Source organism: Patella vulgata, chromosome 6 (assembly GCF_932274485.2).
Source record: "Patella vulgata chromosome 6, xgPatVulg1.2, whole genome shotgun sequence".
Classification (NCBI taxonomy): Eukaryota; Metazoa; Mollusca; class Gastropoda; family Patellidae; genus Patella; species Patella vulgata.
The window spans coordinates 23,789,034-23,815,246 of NC_065884.2; the positions used below are offsets into that span (position 1 = coordinate 23,789,034).

The 26,213-nt window shown below is 32.0% G+C and overlaps 1 protein-coding gene across 5 annotated transcripts in view; it reads right to left on the bottom strand.

Annotated features, from left to right (window-relative positions):
* Positions 1–4,060: 4,060 nt before the first annotated feature.
* The window catches only part of LOC126823900 (RILP-like protein 1), a 31,278-nt gene continuing 9,125 nt past the window's right edge, over positions 4,061–26,213 (bottom strand). Inside the window, exons 2-9 of one of the 5 annotated variants that reach the window (XM_050552971.2) lie at positions 20,337–20,487; positions 17,019–17,137; positions 16,025–16,261; positions 14,856–15,049; positions 13,073–13,105; positions 11,376–11,480; positions 10,814–10,874; positions 4,061–8,450 (exon numbers count right to left, since the gene is read on the bottom strand). In XM_050552971.2, the coding sequence (XP_050408928.2) occupies positions 10,826–10,874; positions 11,376–11,480; positions 13,073–13,105; positions 14,856–15,049; positions 16,025–16,261; positions 17,019–17,137; positions 20,337–20,487 (888 nt within the window). In that variant the 3' untranslated portion in view covers positions 4,061–8,450; positions 10,814–10,825. Of the gene's footprint in view, positions 8,451–10,813; positions 10,875–11,371; positions 11,481–13,072; positions 13,106–14,855; positions 15,050–16,024; positions 16,262–17,018; positions 17,138–20,336; positions 20,488–26,213 lie in introns of those variants that run through there. The other 4 variants (XM_050552973.2, XM_050552970.2, XM_050552972.2 and 1 more) reach the window with 4 other exon arrangements.

Genomic DNA, 26,213 nt, shown 5'->3' on the forward strand with positions numbered 1-26,213 from the left:
GTGTATGATCTTGAGACGAAGAAACCTATTCAGATATTTACTGCCGAGGTTATGGCCCCTGATCACTTGAGAAATCTTGTGGATGCGCTAGAGGCTAAAGTTAACATAAATTTATACACAGTGTTTAAGGTCATGAGACAAACAACCGAAACAAATTCTTATGATTTCTGATAATTACTTAAACATACATTATGCAAGAGCAAAATCTGATTATTGCAAGTCTTAATTTAGGCTTCAGATGTTATAGAAATTATAAATTAGATCTTTATTTAAACAACAAGCCCAAAATCAACTCTATAGACCCACAGATGGCTTGGCTACAGCTCGGATTTAAATAGGATTTCACTTATTAATTAATTCAAATATGGCGCATCCTGATGAGAATACGTCAGTTAGATCGAGGCTAAATGATAGAGTGTACTTAGCGAGGCCGCTGTAGAGCGTTTCCGCATGCCATTGAAAACTTTACTTGATAATTGAGATATGTAGGTGGAGTTAACGCCTGTCAATCAAACAATCGCCCAAGGTGAAGGCACATTTCACTACCATTTCTAGTCAAATATTACAACGATGATAACTATGTTCAGAATAAAGTAATTTGACTGAAATTTTCAATATATTCTTCTTTCATCATCTACTTTTGAACTGTTATAGCAAGAATGGCCAATTCTCTATAAAAATCTCCCATAATGTATCTTTAATGGGTTGTTACTCTTAATTAGGTTATAGTGTGTCATAAATGTTTTCATTACTGACAAAAGAAAAAATATGTATCAACCCTTGTTGACTGCCCGGATGACTAAGCTGCTGTGGCTGTATGTTTCATTGCCCAGCAACCTATCTTTTGTATGGGCATCTTAATTGAATGCAACCAGGCACAATAGCTTTGTAAGACTAACAGTGTTTGATCCCTTTGTTGACCCAGAAAGTTTTCAGTGTGGTTTCTGCCTTTCAGTGAACAGTGTCTAGTCTTTCCAATGGGAGAGAGAGAGAGAGAAATGGGGTTTAACATCCACTCGACACAAACTAGGTCATTTCGGGACTAACATGGTTCAATTTTATTTCCATAATTCGCTTGCATGTAGGGGTCTTTAGCAGTGAAAGGAAACCGGAGAAAACCCACGAGGTTGGCTTTCCATGTGGTGTGCACATAAAAGAACCCTTGACAGTAGGATGTTAAACCCATTTCATTTTTAGGCCTATACAGGCTCAATTAAATGTCATTATCACATTCTCTTGTTGATTCTCTGGAGTATAAAATTATCACTCAAAGCCTTTTAATTATTACTTTCAAAGTTATTGCCTGGGAAGGCTTTGAAAAGTCGTGTTTGCAATGTCGAAGACTGTGGATGATACTTAGTTAGCGACTTGCCTCCTTTAAAGTAGCTAAGTCTGTAACTCAATATCATCCAAAATCTTCGACATTGAAAACACGATTTTTTGGGCAATTTAAATCAGCATTGGTGTTGTGATCTTACCTGGAAAAGATGGGCTTCTGATATCCAATATTTAAGACAAAATAAACATTTTACCATTGGCACACGAATCGTGTACCATAATGCGTTTCAGCGCCATTTGTAACAAGGTGCTCAAAGAATGAGACTAGACATATTCCACAAGTCATGTGAAACGGTGATATCATGTTCTTATTTGGAAAGCATGCGCAATAAATATTATCGGTGTTGACTGGAATAACCAGACACTAGAAACTGACTTGCGGTTGAGACTTCTGGCGTATTTCGCCGAACATAACTGATGACAATTCACAGTAAAACGGACACGATTGAATGTAAAACAGTTTATATAAATTCATATTACATTATTATATGTGTTGCGACCCATTTGTGCCAATTTCTAGGTCCCAAATATTAGTGACTTAGCTCCTTTAACTTGGAACAGCTGTTTCTATACAGAGATCCATAATTCATATCTGATACAAACCGAGAGGGAGAATGAGCAAAGGATCCACATTGATCAGGAAGTGTCATAAATCAATGAACATACACAATAGAGAGAGAGAAATGGGGTTTAACGTCCTCAACACAAACTAGGTCATTTCAGGATCAATCTGATTAAAATACAGATCTATATTTTGTTTCGTTTTTTATACGCCCATATTGAAATGTGGTCTATATTGTCGTAGGTCCGTCAGTCCGGGGTCCACAATTGCTTGTGGACGCTCTAGAGGCCAAATTTAATATCTGATTGACTTTAAATTTATACACAGTGTTTAAGGTCTTGAGACCAAGAAGCCTATTGATTTTTAGCGATTCCCGATAATTATTGCCAGAGTTATGGCCCTTGATCACTCTGAAATATCTTGTGGACGCTCTAGAGGCCAAAGTTAATATCCGATTGACTTTAAATTTAAACACATTGTTTACGGTCATGCGACGAAGAATCCTATTGATTTTCAACAATTTTAGATAATTATTGCCAGAGTTATGGCCCTTGATCACTTTGAAAAATCTTGTGGACGCTCTAGAGGCCAAAGTTAATATCCGATTGACTTTAAATTTATACACAGTGTTTACGGTCATGCGACGAAGAATCCTATTGATTTTCAACAATTTTAGATAATTATTGCCAGAGTTATGGCCCTTGATCACTTTGAAAAATCTTGTGGACGCTCTAGAGGCCAAAGTTAATATCCGATTGACTTTAAATTTATACACAGTGTTTAAGGTCATGAGACGAAGAATCCTATTGATTTTCAACAATTTCTGATAATTATTGCCAGAGTTATGGCCCTTGATCACTTCAAAAAATCTTGTGGATGCTCTAAAGGCCAAAGTTAATATCCGATTGACTTTAAATTTATACACAGTGTTTAAGGTCATGAGACAAAGAAGCCTATTGATTTTCAGCGATTTCCGATAATTACTGCCAGAGTTATGGCCCACTTAGTGACGCTCTAAAGGCTAGTTATCATCCGATTGACTTCAGATTGATACACAGAGTTTAAGATCTTGAGACGAACAAGTATATTGATTTTCAATGAATTTCTATGTCTTGAACAGTTAAATCCATGATATTAAAAGTTTTGTATACAAAACGTTAGCATGGAGCAGAACTTTATAAAAACAAACAAATTCTAATGGTTTTCTGATAATTCATGAGTTATTGCTCTTAATCAGATTTTAGTGTATTATAAATGTTTCATAACCGAAAAAAGTAAAAATATGTGACAACCCTTGTTGACCGCTCGGACGATTTAGCTGTTGTGGGTGTATGTTTCGTTGCCTGGCAACCTATCTTTTATACTTTCGATGGCCTCTACTGCAAGAAAATCAGACTAGTTGTAGTTGGTCATACTAGCGGCTTTCGACCTTGTGACATCAGACATTTGATTAACCAATAAGCGATGATGTTTCTAGTGGAATACCCAGTTATGTGCATTGCACGTCAAGAACTCGCTGCAACAGACCATTTCATTGGCTAATCCCTCACATCATTCAGAATGCATATTAAACAACTCTTTCAGATCCTAGTGTAGTAAAAACAAGTAAAACAAAATTTTGAACTATAAAAAACGAAACGAAATAGGATCTGTGTTTTAATCAGATTGTTTCTGGACTAACATATGGTTCAATTTTATTTCAATAATTCACTTGAGCGCAGGGGTCTTTAGCAGTGGGAGGAAACTGGATTACCCAGAGAAAACCGACAAGGTTGGACAGGTAACCCTACTCTTTGTCGCATAGAATTGGGGAATCGAAACCACGCCAGCTGACTCAATGACAGACCTTATGATACAGCGCACACAAGCTAACCATTCGGCCATCCATCCCCCTCGGCCATCGATGATTTATTTCCTTAGTTTTGCTTTGGTGCCATGACAAAACAAAATATTTTGTCAACATAATTCTGAATTAACAAGACCAAGCTTTAAATTGAATTCAGGACAAAATCTATTTATAACCTCTCTGCAGTTTTGTACATAACAAGACATTTGAACAGCAGCCATTTTGAATACATGTTGTAGTAATCAGAACCATAAAATGAAATGAAATGGGGATTAACCTCCTATTTTTCTGCACGATAACATAGAACCATAAAAAAAGAAAGATATAATTTTAATTATAATAAAAAAAGAAATAACAATAATTGTAATTATTTGTTTATTAATGTATGTATTAGTTACCATGTTAACTTATAATTACAATTTGCTAGTTTTGGGAATTCAGATGAATACAGTATAAAACTAATTATAATATTCTCATTAAAAATCAATTAATATTCATTACATTAAAAATCTAAATATACAAATTAAATAATATTGATAATGTGTTATTAACAGAATTTTCATCCTACATATCGCATTTCACAAAATATTTAATCAGTCTGTTTGAAATATCATATCATTCAAATAAACTCAGATAACTCCAAAATCTGTAACCCTGCTGAAAAATTAGTTTCAAACACAAGGCTAGTTAAGGACCCATTTTTAATCTAGAAAGGTCAATACTAAATTGATGATACATAATCATTATATCAGCAGGGGCCCAACACAACTATAAATCATTCCATAATGAAAGATGTACAAAACATCATTTTTAGAAACTGACAAATATTAGAGGTTGTAGTTTACTGAGATTATTTGAATTTTGGTGAGTACGTTCAGTGTTAAAGTAGAAATGGGATTTTTAATAAATTCACTGAGAATATTAATGATTAATGATTAAATGTTATTATTGATGTATATAATGTTTATATGATATCTACATTTAGAATATAATCCCAGAAAAAATAAAGTCTTGGAAACAAACAGAATATTATTTCTTAACATTTACTTTCACTCAAAAGCTGTTCTTTTTCATTCATATAATATACATTGGTTTGAAAAAGGAATAAAGTTTCTGCAGTCATCAGCCCTTATTCATAAAAAAAACATAATATCTTAATATTTATTTTCGCTTAAAATACAGTGTTTTTAAAAATGGTACTTAATTCTGGTAACTAGATACTGAGTTTATTAAATATTATGATAAGATAGAGATAAGATTATGAACATGACCACAATAAGTTTACTAGAATTGTGTTACGCGTACAGGCAGACCATCAAACTATGTACATGTAACTTGCTAAAACAACCTGTGGCCGTAATTCCTTCCATTAGTTTTAAAACAATGGAAGGATAATTGCATTCTTCATGAAAAGTCTTTGTGTGTCATTTTAGCACTATAGAATTACTTGCAAACTACAATATTGTGAAAAATGATTCTCTAATAGGTATATCAGTCCAAAAATGGCTCAAATCTGTTCTGTATTTACAAAGATATGTGGAATTGAAACTTTATCCATCTATGCTGTTTGCATATTGTTGTCCGTGAAAATTTATTGAGAGACCTGTTTTAAATCTGATTGAATCCAAGCCAGGACATTATCTAGCCTTGGTATTTTGATTTTGTTTTATTAAATAATATAAGTGTGAATTAAGCTATGAGAAAATTGATATTTTTAGCGAAAAATGCAAATGACCCATTGTTACTTTAACATACAAATTAAAAATGGCAGCAGGCATACTGTCTTTTCATTCCATGTCTAGGATGATTCTTGAAAAGTAATATAAAGCTGCCTAGTCATGTCCTATTTCATTCTGAGTTGTGAAAATGATATAACATTATAATCACTAACAGTAATATTAATTCTTGTCATAAATATATGATACTAATAAATAATAATATTTGTACACAAATAAACTACTGTTAAATAATGCAGTGTAATCACAAGGTTAAGTAACTAAGGCACCATGCTATTTTAAGCATTAATTATAATGTCATGATGCATTTAAGAACTTAATTCAATGAACATCATCCACACTAAAATAAGCCATAGGTCTTACTAGATTCATGTCATGTAAGATGTGTTAAGTGTGCATTATTTTAACCTATTTCTGAGGTTCAATTTAAATAAATCTATAATGAGCTCATATATAATTGCTCTCTTTTCATAGGTAAAAGCAATTTTAATTAAATAAATCCATTCATATTATTATTGGTATGTATACATGCGAATAAATAACTGACATGAAATAAAAAATAATTTAACTTAATTTAGATAACTATATGTAATTGATCAGAACAAATCTTTATAAAACAAACATTCTAATTATGGTAACCAATTATTAATTAATTAGTCCTTTTATAAAAACATAAATGCAACATGATCAATAATATATACAAAATGAGTATTTTTCACCAACAAAGTAATTTCAATTTATTTAACCTTTATATTTTTCTTCTATAGCACTTGCTTGTTTTATAATTTATATCCAGTTAATGTACATTTATTAGTTATTGATTTATCCAAAAGTGATACGAGTGGAACAAGGTATGCCAGTAAACTCCCCTTCTGGTTCCAAACCATACACTTTCCATGATTCACCTTAGTACACAACACAATGGACAAACTTTCATAGGAAATCAAAATCTATGTATGATATTACTCCATTCAACTACAATGAACATCGGTCAGGATGAAATAGCATGTAATACAATTTTGTCTCAATACATCCTGTCCAATGTCATATGTTGGACACAGATATATACCTCTGCATTATCTTTGACATTTTCATGCTCGATAAATTTGTTGAGGTCCAAGTGGAGACAATCTGTGTGATTACAATTGGATTTAGTCATGAAAAATCCAATTCAAAATCTATTTTCAAAACTAACATTGTTTGTTGTACTTCAGTATGTACATGTGGGTTAATGACCTGAACAATGTTAATTGCTTCAATATAAGATAAATTTATTGGAATCCTCAGCTCAGGTACCCTGTTACCAATGTATTACTTAGATATATTAGTAAATATTGTGCATAATTGAAATATTATAAATATTGATCCATTAGATATATAAATTTAATAAATATAATTGTATTCTAATGGTCAGTACATGTACAATTACTGTAGAATGTCTGAGCTTAAAATATATTATAAAACTATACAATTAAATATGATCTATCACACAAATCCCACATTATTTTATTATGCCAATTAGAATCGGTGAAAAGTTTTAAGATTCTATATTATTAATTAATTATTACACAAATGAATTTTTTTTTTTAAACTGGTACCCTTGGTCAAACAAAAAGAATTTCTGAGAACCTATAGCCAGAACTGGCATTCATGTAAGTTTATGTATGTATTTTAGTCAACTGTGCATTATAAGAGTAGGCTGAATTAAGGGATTTCATCACAATAGTAATCGCACAATACAGATACAGTATAAACACAGGGAATCAAATTTTTAATCTTAGTTGTGTGCAGCTAACCAGGTACATATAATGTATGAAACAAACTGCTGTCCAAATGTGTATGTTACTATAGTAACTGTACTGATTGTAGCATCAACAAACAAAACAGAGGCATGGGATATAATATTCAACATCAAAATTTAGAAAACAGAAGATTATGACATTTTGTTTGCATTCCTGATTATAATTGTTATCCCCTATCGGAAAAAGTTAGGCACAAACTCAATCCGTCCTCAATCCTGATTTTGTTTCCGGAGAATATGCATAAACCGTTCAAGAAAACTTTATGATACTTTGTTTGTAATTGTATACATGAACTTATTATAGTAGGTTGTGCCTTTTGATAATTAGAAATTTTTCAGAATTGATTATATTTGTGTTTCCATGGAAACAAATTCAATTCTTTTTTATGTATAAGGCCGCATGATGTTGATGACAACGTCTTCTTGTTGATATTTGAAACAGTACATGAGGCTACAGGAACCTGAGGCTATTGGATAACATTTTGCTTTGTTTCTTTCTTGTCTTCAATTATAAGTAATGGAAACCTGAACAAATCAGGTCATACATTTGAGTCCCTGTGAGTATGAACCACATTCTATATGTCCATCAAGCATGATTAATGTTCAGCAGAGGACCTGGCAATCAGAACATATGCTAATATTTTGTAATAAAATAAAAGTATAATTTATTGACATACAGAAGTCTATACATAGACAAATCAATCTTTATCCAACATCGTTAGCCATGTAATATTATAATAAAACGGATTATGCAATATGCAAAATTAATAAAATACACTTAAAACATAAAGTGGATATGTTTTAACACAGGAATGATAATAAAAAACATGTTTTAAACTACAATTAAACAAAGCTTAAACAACCAAACAATCGAGTAGTATTTTGTGTTTAAATAAGGTATTTCATTTCTAATTCAATTCAACAAGACATGTACTTTTTTGGTGTTTTGAAGTTTATGTGGAATTTTATACCGGTATAAGCTATATTCATCAAAGGGTATCACTTTCCCAGAATGCAGCAGGAAGAAAAATATTCTCACAGTTATCTTCTCCTGAAGACATGATATCATCACAGATGTTGCTATATTCTTCACAATAATATGGTCAATTACGTTTAGATTTCTGCGGACTGGAACGGGGTGAGTCGTCACCAAATAAAAACCCAAAACTGAAAAATACAAGAAAATCAGAAGTTAAATATGGAGAACAAATTAAAATTATGTTTATAAACATATAATAACACATAACACAATTATATGGAATACAAGTTATGTAAAAGTTTATTTCTGGCAACATTTTCACAAGGGTTTTCTCATCTTTATCAAGCAAAGAATCAATTACTAAATGCCACTTATAAACAACATATTGTTATCTACAGTTTGTTTTAAATACACCACAGCTCAGCAATAAGTGTCTTATTCTTGACCAGTTGATAGCTGAAGAAGATTTTTAGAGACCAATACGCCTTACATTCATTGAGGTGAATGGGTGGGTGGGGGTGTGGGGAATGTCTAACAGGTTTGTTATTGAGCCAAGTCGTGTGGTTTCAATCCTTGTATGTGACAAGGACTAGGGCCATGTGTCTAAACTTTTGTGTTGTCTTGGGGTTATACGGTTTCCTTCTATACAGGCAAGCGAATTATTGAAATAAAATATTGATATATAAATGCCATTGATAATAATGTCATGACATCATATTATTGATCTGTACACAAATTTACGTCAAGTCTGCCAAGTTATCACTCAGTTAAACATGTTTTAACTTTCAGTTTATTAGGTTTTAGTATTTTCTTTAAAAAGAAGGTCAGTGCTCGAATTTATGAAAATTACTCAGTCTAAGGTTATTTTTAATATTGTATTATTTAAAATTTATTTTATTTTCTTGGTGAGAAGAATAATGGCTCTTTAAGCAAATACTAAAACCTAGAATTAAGGACCAAAAAGTCAGTGATCAATGTTATATATACCACATACTTTACTAATTATCTCTTAATCTACATAAATCTATCATTAAATCTGCATTACATAGCCATTGTCGCTTAAAGATATATTCCCTCGACAATAAGCTCATCTGTTTGACTCTGTAAACTTAATTTTATCTAAAATATTTCATGGTAATTTGGATGTGATTTCCTACAAATGTTTTTCTCCCGGATAATATATGTTTTTCTTCAGTTATTTATTGTACCCTGAAATATCATATCAGGAAAAATTCCCTTTATAGCATATTGCATGGCAAACGTTCATCTTCATTAGCCCAGATGGAGTAGAAAAATAGGAAGATAAACCCCATTTCATTTCTTTTCTACCCCGAAAACATAATTTGGCCTGATCATATGTTTCTTATACACAATGAATATAAAATCATACACTTATTGAGATCTTTTGGCTAGTTAATAACAGAACAAGGCAGTCACATGTGTTAAAATTACTAGATGTGTATGGAACTACGAGTTGGGAAAATACAAAATGCTAATCCTAAACCATTCTACCACCTTAATACATAAGCATTAACACAGAATTATCAATTTCTCATACTGATCATTGAATAAATAAATGTCAGCGAAATTTAACAGTGTCAAAGATTTGTAACATATATACTGGCAACATTCTGAACAACATAATTTATCATGCAAAATAATACTTTATGCAACACTACAAAAAAGCACTGACATCCATGTACATGCAGAATTTACGATTAATCATTTCTTAAAAAATATGTAAATTGTATCAAAGTTTTATCATAACATTAACAATAAATTTAATGAGGTATTATTGATGAGAATAATAATGCTAATACAGTATTTACACAAATGAAATAATAATTCTTTCTAAGCAAATTAAAAACAATTGATCAAAAAAAAAAAATCTACATGACAATATGCTGACAACTATTATGTAAAGGACAACATGACAGAAAGTCAATAATATTTTTAGTATATCATTCAATTACAATCTTCTGCTCTAGGCAGACATTGTCATCCAATCATAAATCAATCTACCTTTTGCCAGAAACAAAATATTTTTGGAGGTCAATTTTTGCTAATATAGTCACTGTTTGTCGGATGATATACTGACTTTTGTCAAAAAATGTGATAAGTTTGTACAATATAAAATAAGCTAATCAAATCAGACAAATGATTTCTATATTATCCCAATTATAATCATGTTCACAATAAAAAAATATTGGTCAGATAAAGGATCATCTCCATTCTCCCAACCCTTTTACAACGAAAAATAAAATAATCAAGATTATCAATACTGCATTTTTAAGCTCTGTTTTAAGACGGACAGATTTAGACAATGTTTGGTGGACCATGTTATTTTAGAACAATGTTGGGTTTTTTCTGTTGTGTTGTCAATTCAAATGAAGAATACATAAACAAAGCAAGCAATAACTGAAACTTTTTGAAGTACACATTTAACAGTAAAATGATTACTCCCACTAAAGGAAGGATAACTCTCTTGATATACTGAATCACAAGATATATAAGAATACAGTTAGAAATGAAGACATACTGAAACTGTTACCTAGCAATAAGATTAAAAGTTTAACTGTGGTAAATCCAATTCATCTATTAGAGACTGAAAGCTATATACAATAAAAGAAAAGATAAATACTATCACATATTTGTCATAAATATGTAGAATTTGTTGCTTTTACATGGATGTCAGTAGGTTACATTTCTATTCTAATACAAAGCGCAACATATACAAACATTTTAAACACAGATGATTTAATGATAAAACTGTTTATCTTTCATTATTGAGACTTCCAAATTGGGAGTAAAATAACGTGAATAAAAAACTTTTCCAGAGGATATTTCCATGTCCCAGTTCTGGTTACCCATTCCTATTGAAATCACATGTTATGTGAGGATATAAAATATTTCATTATCCAGTCACTTGCAAAACAAGTTTTAAATGAAGAGATTGGATAATCAAGTTTAGGACACGAAAATACAGAAAGATAAAATCAAACTTAATATTTCACAGGAAGGAAAATTGTATTAATAGCTTTCACATTATCATTAATCTCCATAGGAACAAAATGATAAACAAAACAAGAGAGATGGCATAATTGTATACTTACAATTTGCGTATTCCGCCTTGTTTTTTCACAGGATTAATTTTATGCTCCGGTTCTTTGTTGATTGGTCCATAAACTAAAACTTCTTCTCCTCTATAACCAGCTCCTCTGCAAAATATCGATAAATTCTTACAAAATAAACATACATCCAATTTGGTCTAATTTAGACACATTTATTGAAGATTTGTATGATGTCATTTTGCAATGTCGTACTGCTGAACAATCCAACTAAATTTTTAAAATTTATATTGAGAAATTGATTCGGTATCGCTTTCGCAAGCTTAAAATATCAAAATGTGGCCTAAAAGGCAAGACTGAAAACACTTGTTTAGAATTTATGACTGGAAAGCTTTGAAATTTTCTTCCTTAAATCTTAATGAACAATCTTGCCCAGTTTTAAATATTCAGTTAGTCGGAAAGTAAATAGAGAGATAACTCTGCAATTTGCGATCAAAAAATTCTGAATTTCAATAGGCTTAATCCTACTGATTAAATGAAAAACACCTGCAAATTTGAAGAAAAATATATCATATACCTCTACATTTTCATGGTTGCTGAAATTTCATTTCACAATTTACTAAAGCGATTACCCTAGTCATTGTGCGTTAAATACGCCTTGTTACACAGGATTTATCAATGTGCCATCGAACAGTATTTAAAGTTGAAAATGACTGCATTTAGATCATTGCCAATAGAGAGAGAGAGAGGGAGAGAGAAATGGGGTTTAACGTCCACTCGACACAAACTAGGTCATTTCGGGACTAACATATGGTTTTAATTTTTATTTCAATAATTCACTTGCGCGTAGGGGTCTTTAGCAGTGGGAGGAAACTGGAGGACCCGGAGAAAACCCACAAGGTTGGACAGGTGACCCTACTCCTTGTCACGTACAACCGGGGAATTGAAACCACGCCAGTTGACTCAATGACAGACTTTATGATACAGCGCCCACACGCTAACCATTCAGCCATTCAGCCATCCAACCCCCCCATTGCCAATAGAATTCATTGGTGGGATTGATGTACCAAATGTAAAAGTTATATAAATTTGAGAGAAGAAATTGGCAAAAGAGAAAAGCTTTTGAATAAAGAAAGAGTAATATCTGTTGAATCTTCGATAAATACCAAGAAAAGAAATATGGCAAGTTAAAATAGTGTAAAATTAGTGTTATAAATTAACAATACAGCAGAAATCAATTGTAACTGTGAGCTAAGGCAAAGCAAAGCTATTTGTTAAAATATTTTAAGTTCTTTGTTTTAATTAAAGGTTATAAGATAATCCTTATAAGACATACAGAGGTAGATTTCACAAATTAAAAACACTTATATGGATATACTACTTCTGAATTTATTAACGAAAAGTAGCATGTTAATAAATTCAGAAGTAGTATATCCATATAAGTGTTTTTAATTTAGGTTATAAGATTATAAAAGTATAAATTTTTGACATAGTAAACCATTGAATAATAATGTTTTAGATCTGCAGAGATGCTATAAGGAAAATAAACTTTATGAATCACCTTTTGGTAGATAGATGTATTCAATGAAGTTATTTTTATTGTTCAAGAATTTAGTTCATATATCAAATTATGGTAAGACATTAAACAAAAGAATTACAAATTGAAAATCACCGTAAAAATACACATATTAGTAGTTATAAAATTATTTATAGGAAAATTTTGAAAATGTAGGATGACTTACTTGTCATTTTGTCGATCCTTCTCAGACGATTCACTATGCGGCAAAAAGATAAAAAAAACATGCTGTGGGTTAAAAGCTGTTAACTATATAAGACTACACAAGAAGCAAAAGCAGAATCCTGTACATAAATCCAAAGATTTTTAGCACAAATAGAATATTAGATAAAGCTATAAAGGACATTTAATAATCTCCTTCTGACTCATTCAACAGATGTTAATTGATGTGTCCCTGATAATAACAACATCTTTTTTAACTTTTGAAATAGAAAACATTAGTTTCTCTAATGAATGGTTAAGACATAAACATACAAAAAAGAGTATCTTTGAAATGGAAAGGCAAGCAGAATTATCTACATAGCTTTCAATTGTGGAAAGAGCATGGAACAACCAACCATGCAGCATTACCCTTACGAGTCATCACTGTCTATTTAATTACAAAAAGTATTTTCAGTTCTAATATTTATGGTTAGTAATAATTAAAATGTGATGTAAAAGAAAGAAATAACAAGTGTTGTGGTGTTTTTGTTCTAGTCAGATGCTCATCATGTTAATAAATTAATTGAGGAAGTGTTAGAAATAGACAGAAAGTGCAGTAAAACTGGATGACTTATAATATTAACTTCCTCTTTCAAAATTTGGGTATATATTCAACATCTTTCCTTAAAAAACTCATTGTTAGTAAAAGATCAATGTAATGATTAATATCTGCATATGCTGTAAATGTGTCATAACTGGTTATGTAAGCAATGTGTCATGGAATCTTTAACATTTGAATTGCAATTTCAATCATTATTCAATTAAACAGTGAATTTACAAAATAACAGTAACACTAGATTTAGCCTACATGATATATTGATTATTCTTTACAATACTGTACACAAGATGATGAATTCTATTGAAATGGGACCTGGTTACAAAAAAGAAAGTTTATCAATCTAATAAGAAGTTATTTAATCTATTGACAAATTATTTTTATCTTATTTCTTAACTTTTATATAAATATATATCAATGGTAAAATACCTAGGTACAAATTCAATTCAGCCAAAAATCACCTCTAGGTGATAACCTTCCATACAGCTGTTGCAGAATAAGCAGAATGAGTCATACAATGCTTTACAGGGGAAATGACACAAGTGTCAATTTAAGCACAAGAACAATTCTCATTAATCAAAATATAACACTGTGGCATTCTGATATTTTAGTACAAGATCAGCTAATATAAAGACCAAAAATTTAGTCTTCTTATTGTTTTCTTTCTTGTTTTGCATAAATTAATTCCCCAAATTTGGCATGATCTGTGGCTAAAACCTCTCATTTAACATAATGATCTTTTATGTCACGTTTATAGTTCCTTGAACTGATGTAGTTAATTGAAGTTAGGCCAGACATTGAAAGCTGTGTTTTACAATAAGATATATAAACATCAGGAGAACAAATATCTGTCAAATAGTAAATAATAGTCAAGGACTTCATTGATTAGGTTCAATTACCACAATCCAAAAATAGTTTTAATTGTGGCTTTGTGTCAATTTATCCAAGAGCAGTAATTCAAGTATTTATAGCTTTAATAGTTTCTGGATAATTTTTGGATTGATTAACAATTAGGATTTATTTTTAAGTCTATCATATGTTCTGTTACATTTATCTGAAATCTGAACTATATTTTTGTTGATACTTGGATTATTTTAGTTTTGACAGTCATTTTTCTAAGACACAATAAGCACACACAAACACATGGCACAATAAGCTTCCCACATCTACAGAAAAACATATAAATACTAACTTTGGTTTGTACAGACTCAGTTCTTCTTCAATTTCAATTAATTTAGTTTTTAATTCGTTTCTTTCCATTAGAACCTCACGTAATTCATGAAGTGTAAATCTTGGTCGATTTGGATCAGTTAGGTCAATAATCATCTTGCCCTCCATACTTAATCGATGTCGCAAATCTTCAATATTTTCACAATTTTCATCCTCCTGAAATACATTATTAGAGAAAATAAGCAAATTTAATAATTATCCCCAATTCTTTCTTATATTTTGAATGGATTTAAATATTTAAACATATCCTGTTTCCATACATATATGTGTGTAATTATTTCAAGCCATATTGTATTTTAGGTTAGGATCACGGTGGCTAAGTGGGTAAGACGCTGGCTCACTAGTCTGGAGGTCAGGTGTTCGATCCCTGCATTGGCCGAGAAAGTTCACCCAGATTTTCCGGCGTGGTTCCCCCTTGTCAGTGATGCAGGACGGAGGGTCTGACAAGGACAGCAGTCTAGTCATTCGGATGGGACGAAAAACCGAGGTCCCGTGTACACATTGACGTGCACGTAAAAATTTCCTTGGCAGTTGGAATTCGATATAAGAGTAGGCCGTAGCGCCGCTGCCCAGGCAAAACTTCCCTCATAGCACACTGTATGGCATATGCCTGTCTTCATTAGCCCAGTTTAGGAGCAGAACAGTAGGACGTTAAACCCCATTTCATTTCATTTAGTTAATGTGTTACTTGGTTTCTGTATGGATTAACCAACTTTATATTTCAGATGGAAACACATTCTGATTTAAATTGTTCAATTACACATTCTAATAATAAAATAATTTAATTATGAATTGTATTTTGTAAGAGTTGTCCCTGAGTCAGCAATTATCCTTGACTCCAGTTGTCTGGGTAGTTGACCTTTAACTCATAATACAACTGATTAAATTTTTAGAGAGTTACATCTTCACATTCTAGTGTTGGGGTAAAAATACATTTCACAGACAAAATCTATCAATATATTCCTTTGAGTTTTGTTACTTCCTTTTAGTTAAAGAGTGTATTTATAGTAAAAATAGACTGGTTTGTTAATAACATGTTAAGTGTTGTCTATAATCAATATAAAACAGATACAAATGTAGAGAGGGGAGTGGTGGGTGGTAGTGTTGAAGAGAATTTAAATATGTAGGTACCGAATCTTCCCTTGATTCATGTCTTAATCTTCTTATGTCTGCTATTCGTTTGACTTCATCATTATCCTGTTCTTGAAGTCTTTCTTTTATTTGTTGAACTTGTTCATCTTTTGACTTGAGTGCCTCAGCTAATTCTGATTGTTCTTCTATTAATGTAGCTGATTGTTTCGTATGAAGATTGTTTTTTCGTCTAAGATCAGCGTTAACTTTGGCTATTCTTTCTAATTGTAATTGTAACTATAAATGAACAAATAAAAATTGTGCTTTATTTTACAATAAGATTTGACTTCAGATCACACAATTTTACAGCTCAATTTTACACACATGGAAGTCAAAGCGAGATAATGCCACGTGGGGTTTTCTCTTTACAGGGTTTTCAATATTTATACCATCACAAAGCCTGAGCATTGTAATAACTGGGGAAAATAATGGTTTTGTCTGACAAATGAAGGTCTAATAAACTATGCCCTTTTTAAAAAAAAAAAACCCCAAAACCTGGCTGTTTGAGTGTATATGATGCTCTCATAACTTAGCTACCAGGGTTTTTATTCATGAAGACTTAAACTAAAATATTTTAATGATGCAGTCTTTTTATTTGTTGAGAGTTCAAATCTAACTGAAAATTTGAGCTCTAAGCCAATGAAAAGGCTGCATTTTAAAAATGTTTAGGTCTTCGTGGATAAGTCCCTGTACTCAAGGAATTTAACCCTACAACACAATAAATACAGTTAATTCTATAGTCTTTACAAACACTAAAATATTTATACTTTAACTTATTTACGGTTTTATGGTTTATCACATTCTGTGCAAAAAAAAAGTCTTGCTTATCAAAGATTAATAAAACATGTGATGAAGAAAGCAATAACTGGAATTGATATTATAGTTCTGGGAATTCTAGGAATTCTTGTTTATAATGGCTATTATTTTGTTGTACTGTAAAATAAAACATAACAAAATATTGGTGTAATTAGACTGATATAAAGATTAATCTTACAGCTTCACAGTCTATTTGTTGTTGTTGTAATTCTCTACGTAAATGTCGTAACTCTCCTCTTTGTTTATCAACAGTTTCTTTTAACTTGGATAAAACTTTGATTTCTTGCTCTTCTGTTTCTACAAAAAAAAAGAACTCTAAAAATTAATAACACCCACTACATGTACATAAGTATAATATGTCTTCAAAACAATATTTACTTACAAAATACAATGAACACAGAGCCAAAGGCAATACACTGAATTCCATTTTAAACTTCAAACTGAATATCACTTCAAAATAGGTATTTTTTTTAAAAAAAAATCTTTTAGTGGCTTTGAAATGTTGAAATTGCATCACATGAAGAATTAATGATCCACAACCACTCCTACATATTCAAACTACAAATGTAAAACTCCCACACATTGACAAACTTCCATTTTTATGTTATAAAGGTTAGAGTTTATGATCATACACAATCAAAGTAACTTTACTACAAGAAATTCTGGTCCAAATCAATCAATGTTAACTTAAGTTATGACCATTTAAAGTTTACACTGATTTTTATTGATTACACACCTCCACCATAATGTGTCTGAAACAAATACAGTAATAACAATACTGTTATCTATTTCATACAAGCCAGGTTTTTTTTATATACCGGTACTTCCATTACATGTGAAGATACATGTAGTATAGTCCCTGCTGAACAATTACAATCAAACACAGCAGATTACTGGATGACTTTTTTTCCACCCTTTATCAAATGTTATCTTTGATAGTAATATTTAAGAATGGAAATGTCATGCAACAAACTCCTGTTTTATTGTACCAAAGTTTGATGTTTATTCAGTGGGGACTATACTATCTTTAAGTTTATGTCTTTTATTTCCGCTTTCATCATTTTATGATCCAGTAGTTTTTCAGATCTAATTGGTTTGTCCAACCATTTGAATGATAATTTCACAGAGGTTTTCCCATCACTACTTTATCCTATTTAATTATGAAATAACAACAGTCTTTACATCAAAAATAGCACATATAGTTTTTACTTTTGACATATGTGAATGATCTGGCTTGTTGTGCCTTTAAAGATACTTTCCCAGAAAAGTATTTATCGGGTGGTTATTTCCAAGAAAAATATGTCAAATTTGGTATATATACGGAAAGTATAGACACCCAATCTTACTAGAAAAACACTGGATTACCCCCCAAAAAAACATGTTGCGAGCACTGGACAAAATTGTCAGGGTATCACTAACTGGCAACCTGACTGTTATCTGCCAGCTTATTGTGTGCCAGCTTAAATGAGGGAGCGGTTGTTATTTGTTGATTAAATGGTTAGGTGGTTTTGGGAACATTGCGGGGTGTCAAAGTACAAAAGACTCTGCAATTAAACGGCAGAAAACGAAGTTGACAGAAATAATTAAGAATTTACTTGGGCCTCAATATGTATGGTAAATGTATAGTAAGTAATGATAAATACATTTTGAAAAATGGACTTTCCCACAATGAAGCTAAGTTGACAGACATTGCGTCTAACAACAGCTTACTTATAGCTATAAGTATCCCCAGCAAATACAAAGTTTTGAGAGGGAATTGAAGCAAATTTTTAATAGATTGGTTACTTTGAATATGTTTTTAGTCCAAATATATCATCAAATCACAAGTTTTGTACACAGGAATGTATCTTTAATAAAAATTTATTTTCCATGACTGGAAGCTTTCTGTTAAATAAATCAATCTGGTATTTTTTAATTCCCATAAGAGAAAACAAATTGAAAAAAATATAACCAATTGAATAGACATCATTCTATTAATCTATTCTATTTGAAATCTCACAATTATTCCATATGAATGGCAGTAACAGCACCAGCTTATTGTTTCAACAACATACATGGGAAACCAATAAAACCAATCATTAAATATTGAAATCTAAAAAATCAGAATAATAAGTGTTTGAAAATAAAGATAATAGTGGATGTTTTTATACAAATGCTCCAATAGCTTATGCAAATAATTTTTTTTAAAAAATAGACTGCTTCATCATCACATATTAAACTGACATACACACATACAATACATGGCTTTAAATGGTTTCAATCAAATGGGATTTGACATCCTACTTGTCTCTATTTGTCTGGGCCAAGCACACTAATACAATCCTTGAGTGGCAATTTAATGATTGAGCACAATAAAAAACACAATTTAATCACTGGTCTGCACACTTGTCAAAATGTTGTACTATACATGTATATCTACAAATGAGTAATTGCTTTCCATATAAACTGTGTTTTTTAACTGGGCTAATTAATGACGTGTGCTACGAGGGAAATTTTGCCTGAACAGCGGCACTATGGCTTATTCTTATGTCAAATTCCAACTGGCAAGCGTTCTTTATGTGCATTCCAATGTGTACACAGAACCTTGGTTTTTCGTCCCAACAGAACAACTGACAAGGTGAAACCACACTGGAAAATCCTGAGGAACTTTCTCGGCCAACACCGGGATCGAACCACGGACCTCATGGTTAGTGAGCCACTGTGGTTCCCTGATTTAAATGAAGAATGTAATGTATCATTCATGTTCCTGTCTGTTTACAGTGTAACGTACCAAGTATTGATTAATGTTTAATACCAGTTCATTGTCTAGTATATAATCAATTATACACCTACTTCATTTAATACATGTCACCTAAAATCTCCTTAAGAAGGAATTACAAATGAACCATAATTCCATGTGGAATTTTAGTGAAATAATAATAATACCACCCTCAATAGTAGTGTTATGGGAAAATGTCTATTGTAATGTACATGCACTAGGTATTGTCATCATCCTACTTTCTTTGATTTTCACAATAAGGGCATCAATTAATTTTGTGGACTGGGTTGACAAAAAATGGTAACAGTGAAAAATTGATATATTTCCTTCATCCCATACTTTAGACCCTGACAAAACTAAATAGAGAAAGGAAAGGTTTCATAATCTTGAGGTCTGTTGTTGCTGGATTCAAGCAGAGCTTCACATGTCCAACTGCCAATTTGTGCAACTCTAATTTAATATTAGCTTATACTACAAGTGCCTGTAAACTCATATAGATCACTTTGAGCTTTTTCTATATTTTACAATACGTATCTAAGCTACAAGTACATAATTTATGTACGTTAAATGTTAACAGACCAGTATAAGATACATACATGTACACTTTGTGACAAGGTACCCAGAACCTGATCAAAATGTAAGGCCAGAAAAAACAATACTAGCTGGATAAAAATAAGTTTTCAGTGAGTGTAAAAAGCTTTTGTTATCATCATATTTAGGAGAACTGTTTCTACTTACTTTGATGCTCTATTACTAAGGAATCTGTAACAGATTGTTTATGTTCATGTAAGTTTTCTCGTAATTTCTTATTCTCTGTTAACAGACGATTGTTTAAAGCTAAAAGTTCCTTTACTTCACATTGCCAATTATCTTCTATATTTTCTAATTCCTGAAAATAAAACAGCAAAAATATTTTAAGAAAAAACAAATCACCATTATTAATATGTACTGTGATACAGCAAAAAATTCTAGCATTAATGAAACACTGAAAGCTTTTCGTAAAGTGTTTTTTGTTATGATTTTTTTTATTATTATTTTTTTGAATTACCAAGAAAACATACTTGATCATAAAAATACAGTAAAATACTATTACATTGTACCATGGCAAAAGGCCATTAGGTAAATTCTTCATGATTGATGGTTCTTGGTGGCATAGATCTGTTATATGCAGAGTTGCAATGCATCCAAACGAATTATCTGCAGAACTGGATGGGTGGGTTTAAAGACAGAGAAGATAGAAAATGATATTGTTTATTCAATATTGAATCATGAAATGAAATATGTCAATATTTTCTTACTCTGTCAACGCGGATGATATTCAAGATCTATCCACAAGTTATTTGTTTGGACAATAGTGTTGAAATTTTGCAAAAGTCCCACATAGGCCACATAGGGCATTTTTACAAGAAACCGATTATGGCTAATCGAATTGCAAATCATTTTCAAACACATTTACGGCAAAAATTAGCCTAATCGGTTTCAATTAATTGTCGTATTTACCACGACAATTGCCAAATCGCTTATGCAAATCTTCCAACTTGCTTGCCTGCTAGATTGACGATTAGATTTCCAAGATGGTGTCCCCACAAGCGACACAACGTGCCTGACATTAGTTCATTTTCTTTTGAATTTCATGTTAAAATATGAATATCATAGACATTCCAAATACGAATATGGGGCATTTGAGAACAGTCAACTGGTACAACTTCTCATTTTTATTTTTGGACAGTGTCTTCAAGAACAGAATAAAAACAAATTTTTATTTAACATTTTTCCTCAATTCTTCAGTCTTCAGCCATCTTGCGAGGCAACTTGTCACATTTACGAGAACCAATTTGAATGCCAACTCGAGACCTATGTCATGTACAAAACGAGATAAGTAATCGAAACCGATATTGTTTTCTCGTAAAAACGCCTATAAATTTGGTACAGGATATCAGAAAGTAATACCATATAAATTTGTAGGTCATTGGTGTCATACTTATATTCTACGTAATAATGTAGGACAATAAATAAGCAATGAATAAAATGTCTCGACGGGGGAAATTTGGTTAACCCCAGACAATTGTAACTCATATTAAATATGATTACATACACCTACTGGTAATAGAATTAGCTGTTGATCTATTGGGACCATAATTCAATTAGCTTTCTCTTTTATACTTTATTAATCCTCTATTGGTTATCTGAGGCCAGATGATGAACGTACAGTTTCTATCAGAATACAGATTAACAATTATTTATATAATGTATCTAAGTCCTGGGGATTAATACTGTATGAACCCATGTCGATTATGTGGTACATTTGTTATTTTGCATCTTTTGTATTCTCACTCTGAATATTTGAGGGCACCTCCCTATATATATTGAGATAGTAACTTTTTAGTTAACTCTACACTAAAATAAAGTATAATTGTGTTGATGGAGAAAGCTGAACTCTTTTTTTTTGCTTACTTTGTCAACAGTAGAGCACAAAATTGGCCATATCTCAACACTGGTTTTAGCTTAACGTGTCAGATTTTCAAAGAAGACAGATCGTTATCCGACAAAACAAATTAAATCACTAAAATCAAAAATTTTACTTTTGGCCCTAATTCAAAGAGACTGTGTTATTTTAAGCTTTTCGGAAATGTAGAGTTCACATTGAATCTGAATGGCATAAGCTGAAAAATCTCAAGGTTAGATGTCATCTTGGACTCCCTGTTCATGGATAGCAATTATTATCCTTCAGTAGCCATCTGGATCAGTACATCTATAAGAGCAAAATCGATGGAGGCATGAAATCAACAGAAAGAAATATAAACTTCAGATGACCATAACTTCGTTAAGAATTGATCAATTTTACTTGTAAAGATTATTTTTTCTGTAGAAGGTATGAAAGTCAATATTTACTTTGAAAAAGTCTGGAAAGTTGGGGCTTTTATTAACTCTTAATAAAAATCTAGTCTATTTTTGATTTTTCAAATATCTACATGAATGGACTATCGGTTTAGCTGTCCCTTTAGAATCCCTTGCAAACTACAATATTGTAAAAATGGTTCAATTCTGATCAGTATTTACAAAGAATTGATGAATTGAAAATTTGGCTACCACAGTCAAAACCAGACAACGCCAACTGTTATTTTCGCTGAATTTTTTACTTATCTGATTGAATAAAAGTTGGAGAGAGAAAGAATTGGGGTTTAACGTCCACTTGACACAAACTAGGTCATTTCAGGACTAACACATGGTTCAATTTTATTTCAATAATTCACTTGCGCATAGGGGTCTTTAGCAGTGGGAGGAAACCGGAGGACCCGGAGAAAACCCACAAGGTTGGACAGGCGACCCTACTCCTTGTTACGTGCAAACGGGGAATCGAAACCATGCCAGTTGACTCTATGATACAGTGCACATGTGCTAACCATTCGGCCATCCAACCCCCTGAATAAAAGTTGGGAGATTTTTACATTTCGTTTTTTAATTAGATGTTAAACAATCAATTTGAGTACAATCTAGTGTGGATTAAGCTGTGGAATGCATGATATTGTCTGAAAAATTCAAATTACGTCCAGCAACTTTAACTGCGTAGAAATGTACTATTTATAACTCTATTGATAACGGTTTATAGACTGGTGATAAAACAAATATATTTTTCTCATATCTTTTTTTTGATTAATGGAGAATATAAACTACATGTATTAATAATTGAACCAAATTCCTCAGTAATCAATATATGAAAAAAATCAAAGAAAAAATAATATCCTTTGTCCAAAGACATAATGTTTTCTAACATGAAACAATATCAGATGTCATAAAATATCAGAACCGTTAATAAAGTTTACGGTCAGTAGTTTAGTCTGTCAATAAAATTCCTGAAAACTTCTAGTGAACTGAAACTGAAATCTGTATGAGGCAATGAATTTATTTTGCATTTTTCATCAGATGAAAGAAATCTGTTGATAATAAAACATCATCAATAAGTCCAATATTTAATATATCATTATCTTATTGACATTATATGGTTAACACATAAACTCAATTATCACGCTCCGTGAGAGACAATGGTGTACAATAGATTCCCAAGAACGCATGAAAAATAAAACTAGGGTATTAATAATTACAGTAAAAAAAAAAATTGTGTAGTGTATAATAATCTATGCTATACTTTATTCTTTATCATCCGTGGTTATATTCATAAACAGCAACTGATAAAACTGATATTTTTAGATTTATCTTTAAAATCAAAGAAAACTAAAAGCATTATGTAATAGAAGCATTTAACAAAAGAAATTATGATGTACCTGATAAGATGTCATGAACACTCATAGTTGTACCTACATTTTAACAGTTTTAATGTTTTGCCTGATATACGGTAGATGTATACTAATGTCCAAAAGAAAGTATACACACTAAAAATATGACTAAGTTTTGTTTAAATCAACAAAATGTGATAAAACTACACTGAACATGTCTCGTGCGTCCAAACTCAATATTTCTAAGCAAATAAAAGGCAAGACAAACGGACATCGTACCCAAATACCGCATACAATGGAAAAACGACTTAAAATAAATGATTATCAAAATTGCAAGCCCAGAGGCATTTGTGCCTGAAAAAGCCTGAATTGGGGGCAGAAAATGTCTTTGAAACTAATTAATACCCAATCTGATTAGAATACAGATGTATACTTCATTTCATTTTTTTATACTTTCAATGGCCTCTACTATATGAAGATTTGACCGATTGTAGTGGAAGGTCACATAAGAGGTCATACAAACGTATTTGACCCAATGACGTCATACATTTGATTAATCAATCAGCATTGATATTTCTAGTGGATTATCCACAGTTCCGTGCACCTCACGCCAAAAACTTGCCATAACCGGCCGTTTCATTAGCTAATCCCTCACATCATCCAGAACGTGTGTTACAAATCTTCCAGATCCTAGTGTAGTAAAAACAAGTAAAACAAAATTTTAAACTATAAAAAACAAAATGGAATAGGATCTGTATTTTAATCAGATTGATTAATACCAATATGAAATGAAATAGGGCTGAAAGTCCTTCTGTTGTGTTCTGTTCTGTTCTGTTCTGTTCTATTCTGACTGGGCTAAATAAGACGGGCATACACCATACTGAGAGCCATGAAGAAAATTTTTCCCGAACAACGGTGCTACAGCCTACTCTTATCTCACATTTTAACGGCAAAGGATATTTACATTTACGCTAATGTGTAAACAGGGCCTCAGCTTTTTGCCACATCCCCTCTGTCCAGTATGATTTTGTTTCACGGCCAACACCAGTATCAAACACAGGACCTCCTGGTTTAGCGAGCCAACATCTTGCTCACTGAGCTAACGTCTTACTAAGCCACCATGGCTACCTCATTTAATATGATCATACTTTCTAAAGTATGGTAGTCTCATAGAGCCCAGTCACGATTATCTGAGCTCTTAAATTACCAACAGGACAATTCACTCCATAGAACATTCCCACTGTTCATTTTATTTCAATGAATGAATGAATGAAATGGGGTTTAACATCCCACTGTTCTGCTCCAACCAGGTTAAGACAGGCATGATGGACGGCAGTTTAATTCCAACTGTCAATTGTTCTTTTACATACATGTATACATGTATATGTCAATATGTACAAAGAACCATGGTTTTTCAGTCCATCCAAATGACTAGACCCTATCCAATGCCAGGACCTCCATCCTGCACCAATGACTAGGAAGAAACAAGTCAACACCAGGATCGAAACCCTGACTTCCTGGTTACTGAGCCAAAGAAAAGAGAAATTCTACAGGGTTAGACATGGGACTCGTGACGTTACATGACTTTTCTTAACCAACCGGGCCAATAAAGACGGGCGTACATGTATGCCATTATGTGTGCTATGATGAAAATATTGAACAGACAGCTGCAATACAGCCTCCACTTATTTTGAAATTCAACTGAAAAGTGTTCTTTTTTAACCTATACATGTACCGCCCCGGTAATTGCATAGGTGGCCAATCTCAATTTGGGGTCTCCTTCTCTGATGTTTGTACCCTAAAAATGGAAATACAAAGCCTCAGAAAATAGACTGTTCACGAATCTGGGCCTATATGTCCTTGCGTGCAAACAAGTACATGTACATGGGACATCGGTTCTCATTCCATCTAAATCTTTTTTGGGTGAAGCCTGTATTAATTACAGGCCCACGACTGTACAGCACAGTGGGCAATTATTTCTTGCAATGTCTGTGTAGTCTGTCTTGTCTGCAGACTGGCGTTTTCAGTCTTGTATTGTGTGTATTGTGGGATTCTCCTAGACTAGTTTTGGTATCATTTTTTGATAAGACCTACATGTATGTTAGTCTGATGACTAGTTAATCAGCTTTATTAATAGTTCAGTATAAATCACTACAATATTATTCTATATCATCTATAAAACCCTCTACAATACACAAATCTATTTGGCCAGACTGCCTAAAGACACACACATATAATACACTAATGATTTATAAGCAGATTATTTTCGTTGAGTAAATATCGAGCTCCAGTTGATAGATGACAGAATAACACTTCTACTCGATTATCAATAAAGAACTCTTCGCCGTTCCCTACATCGTATTGAATGGCGAATATGTCA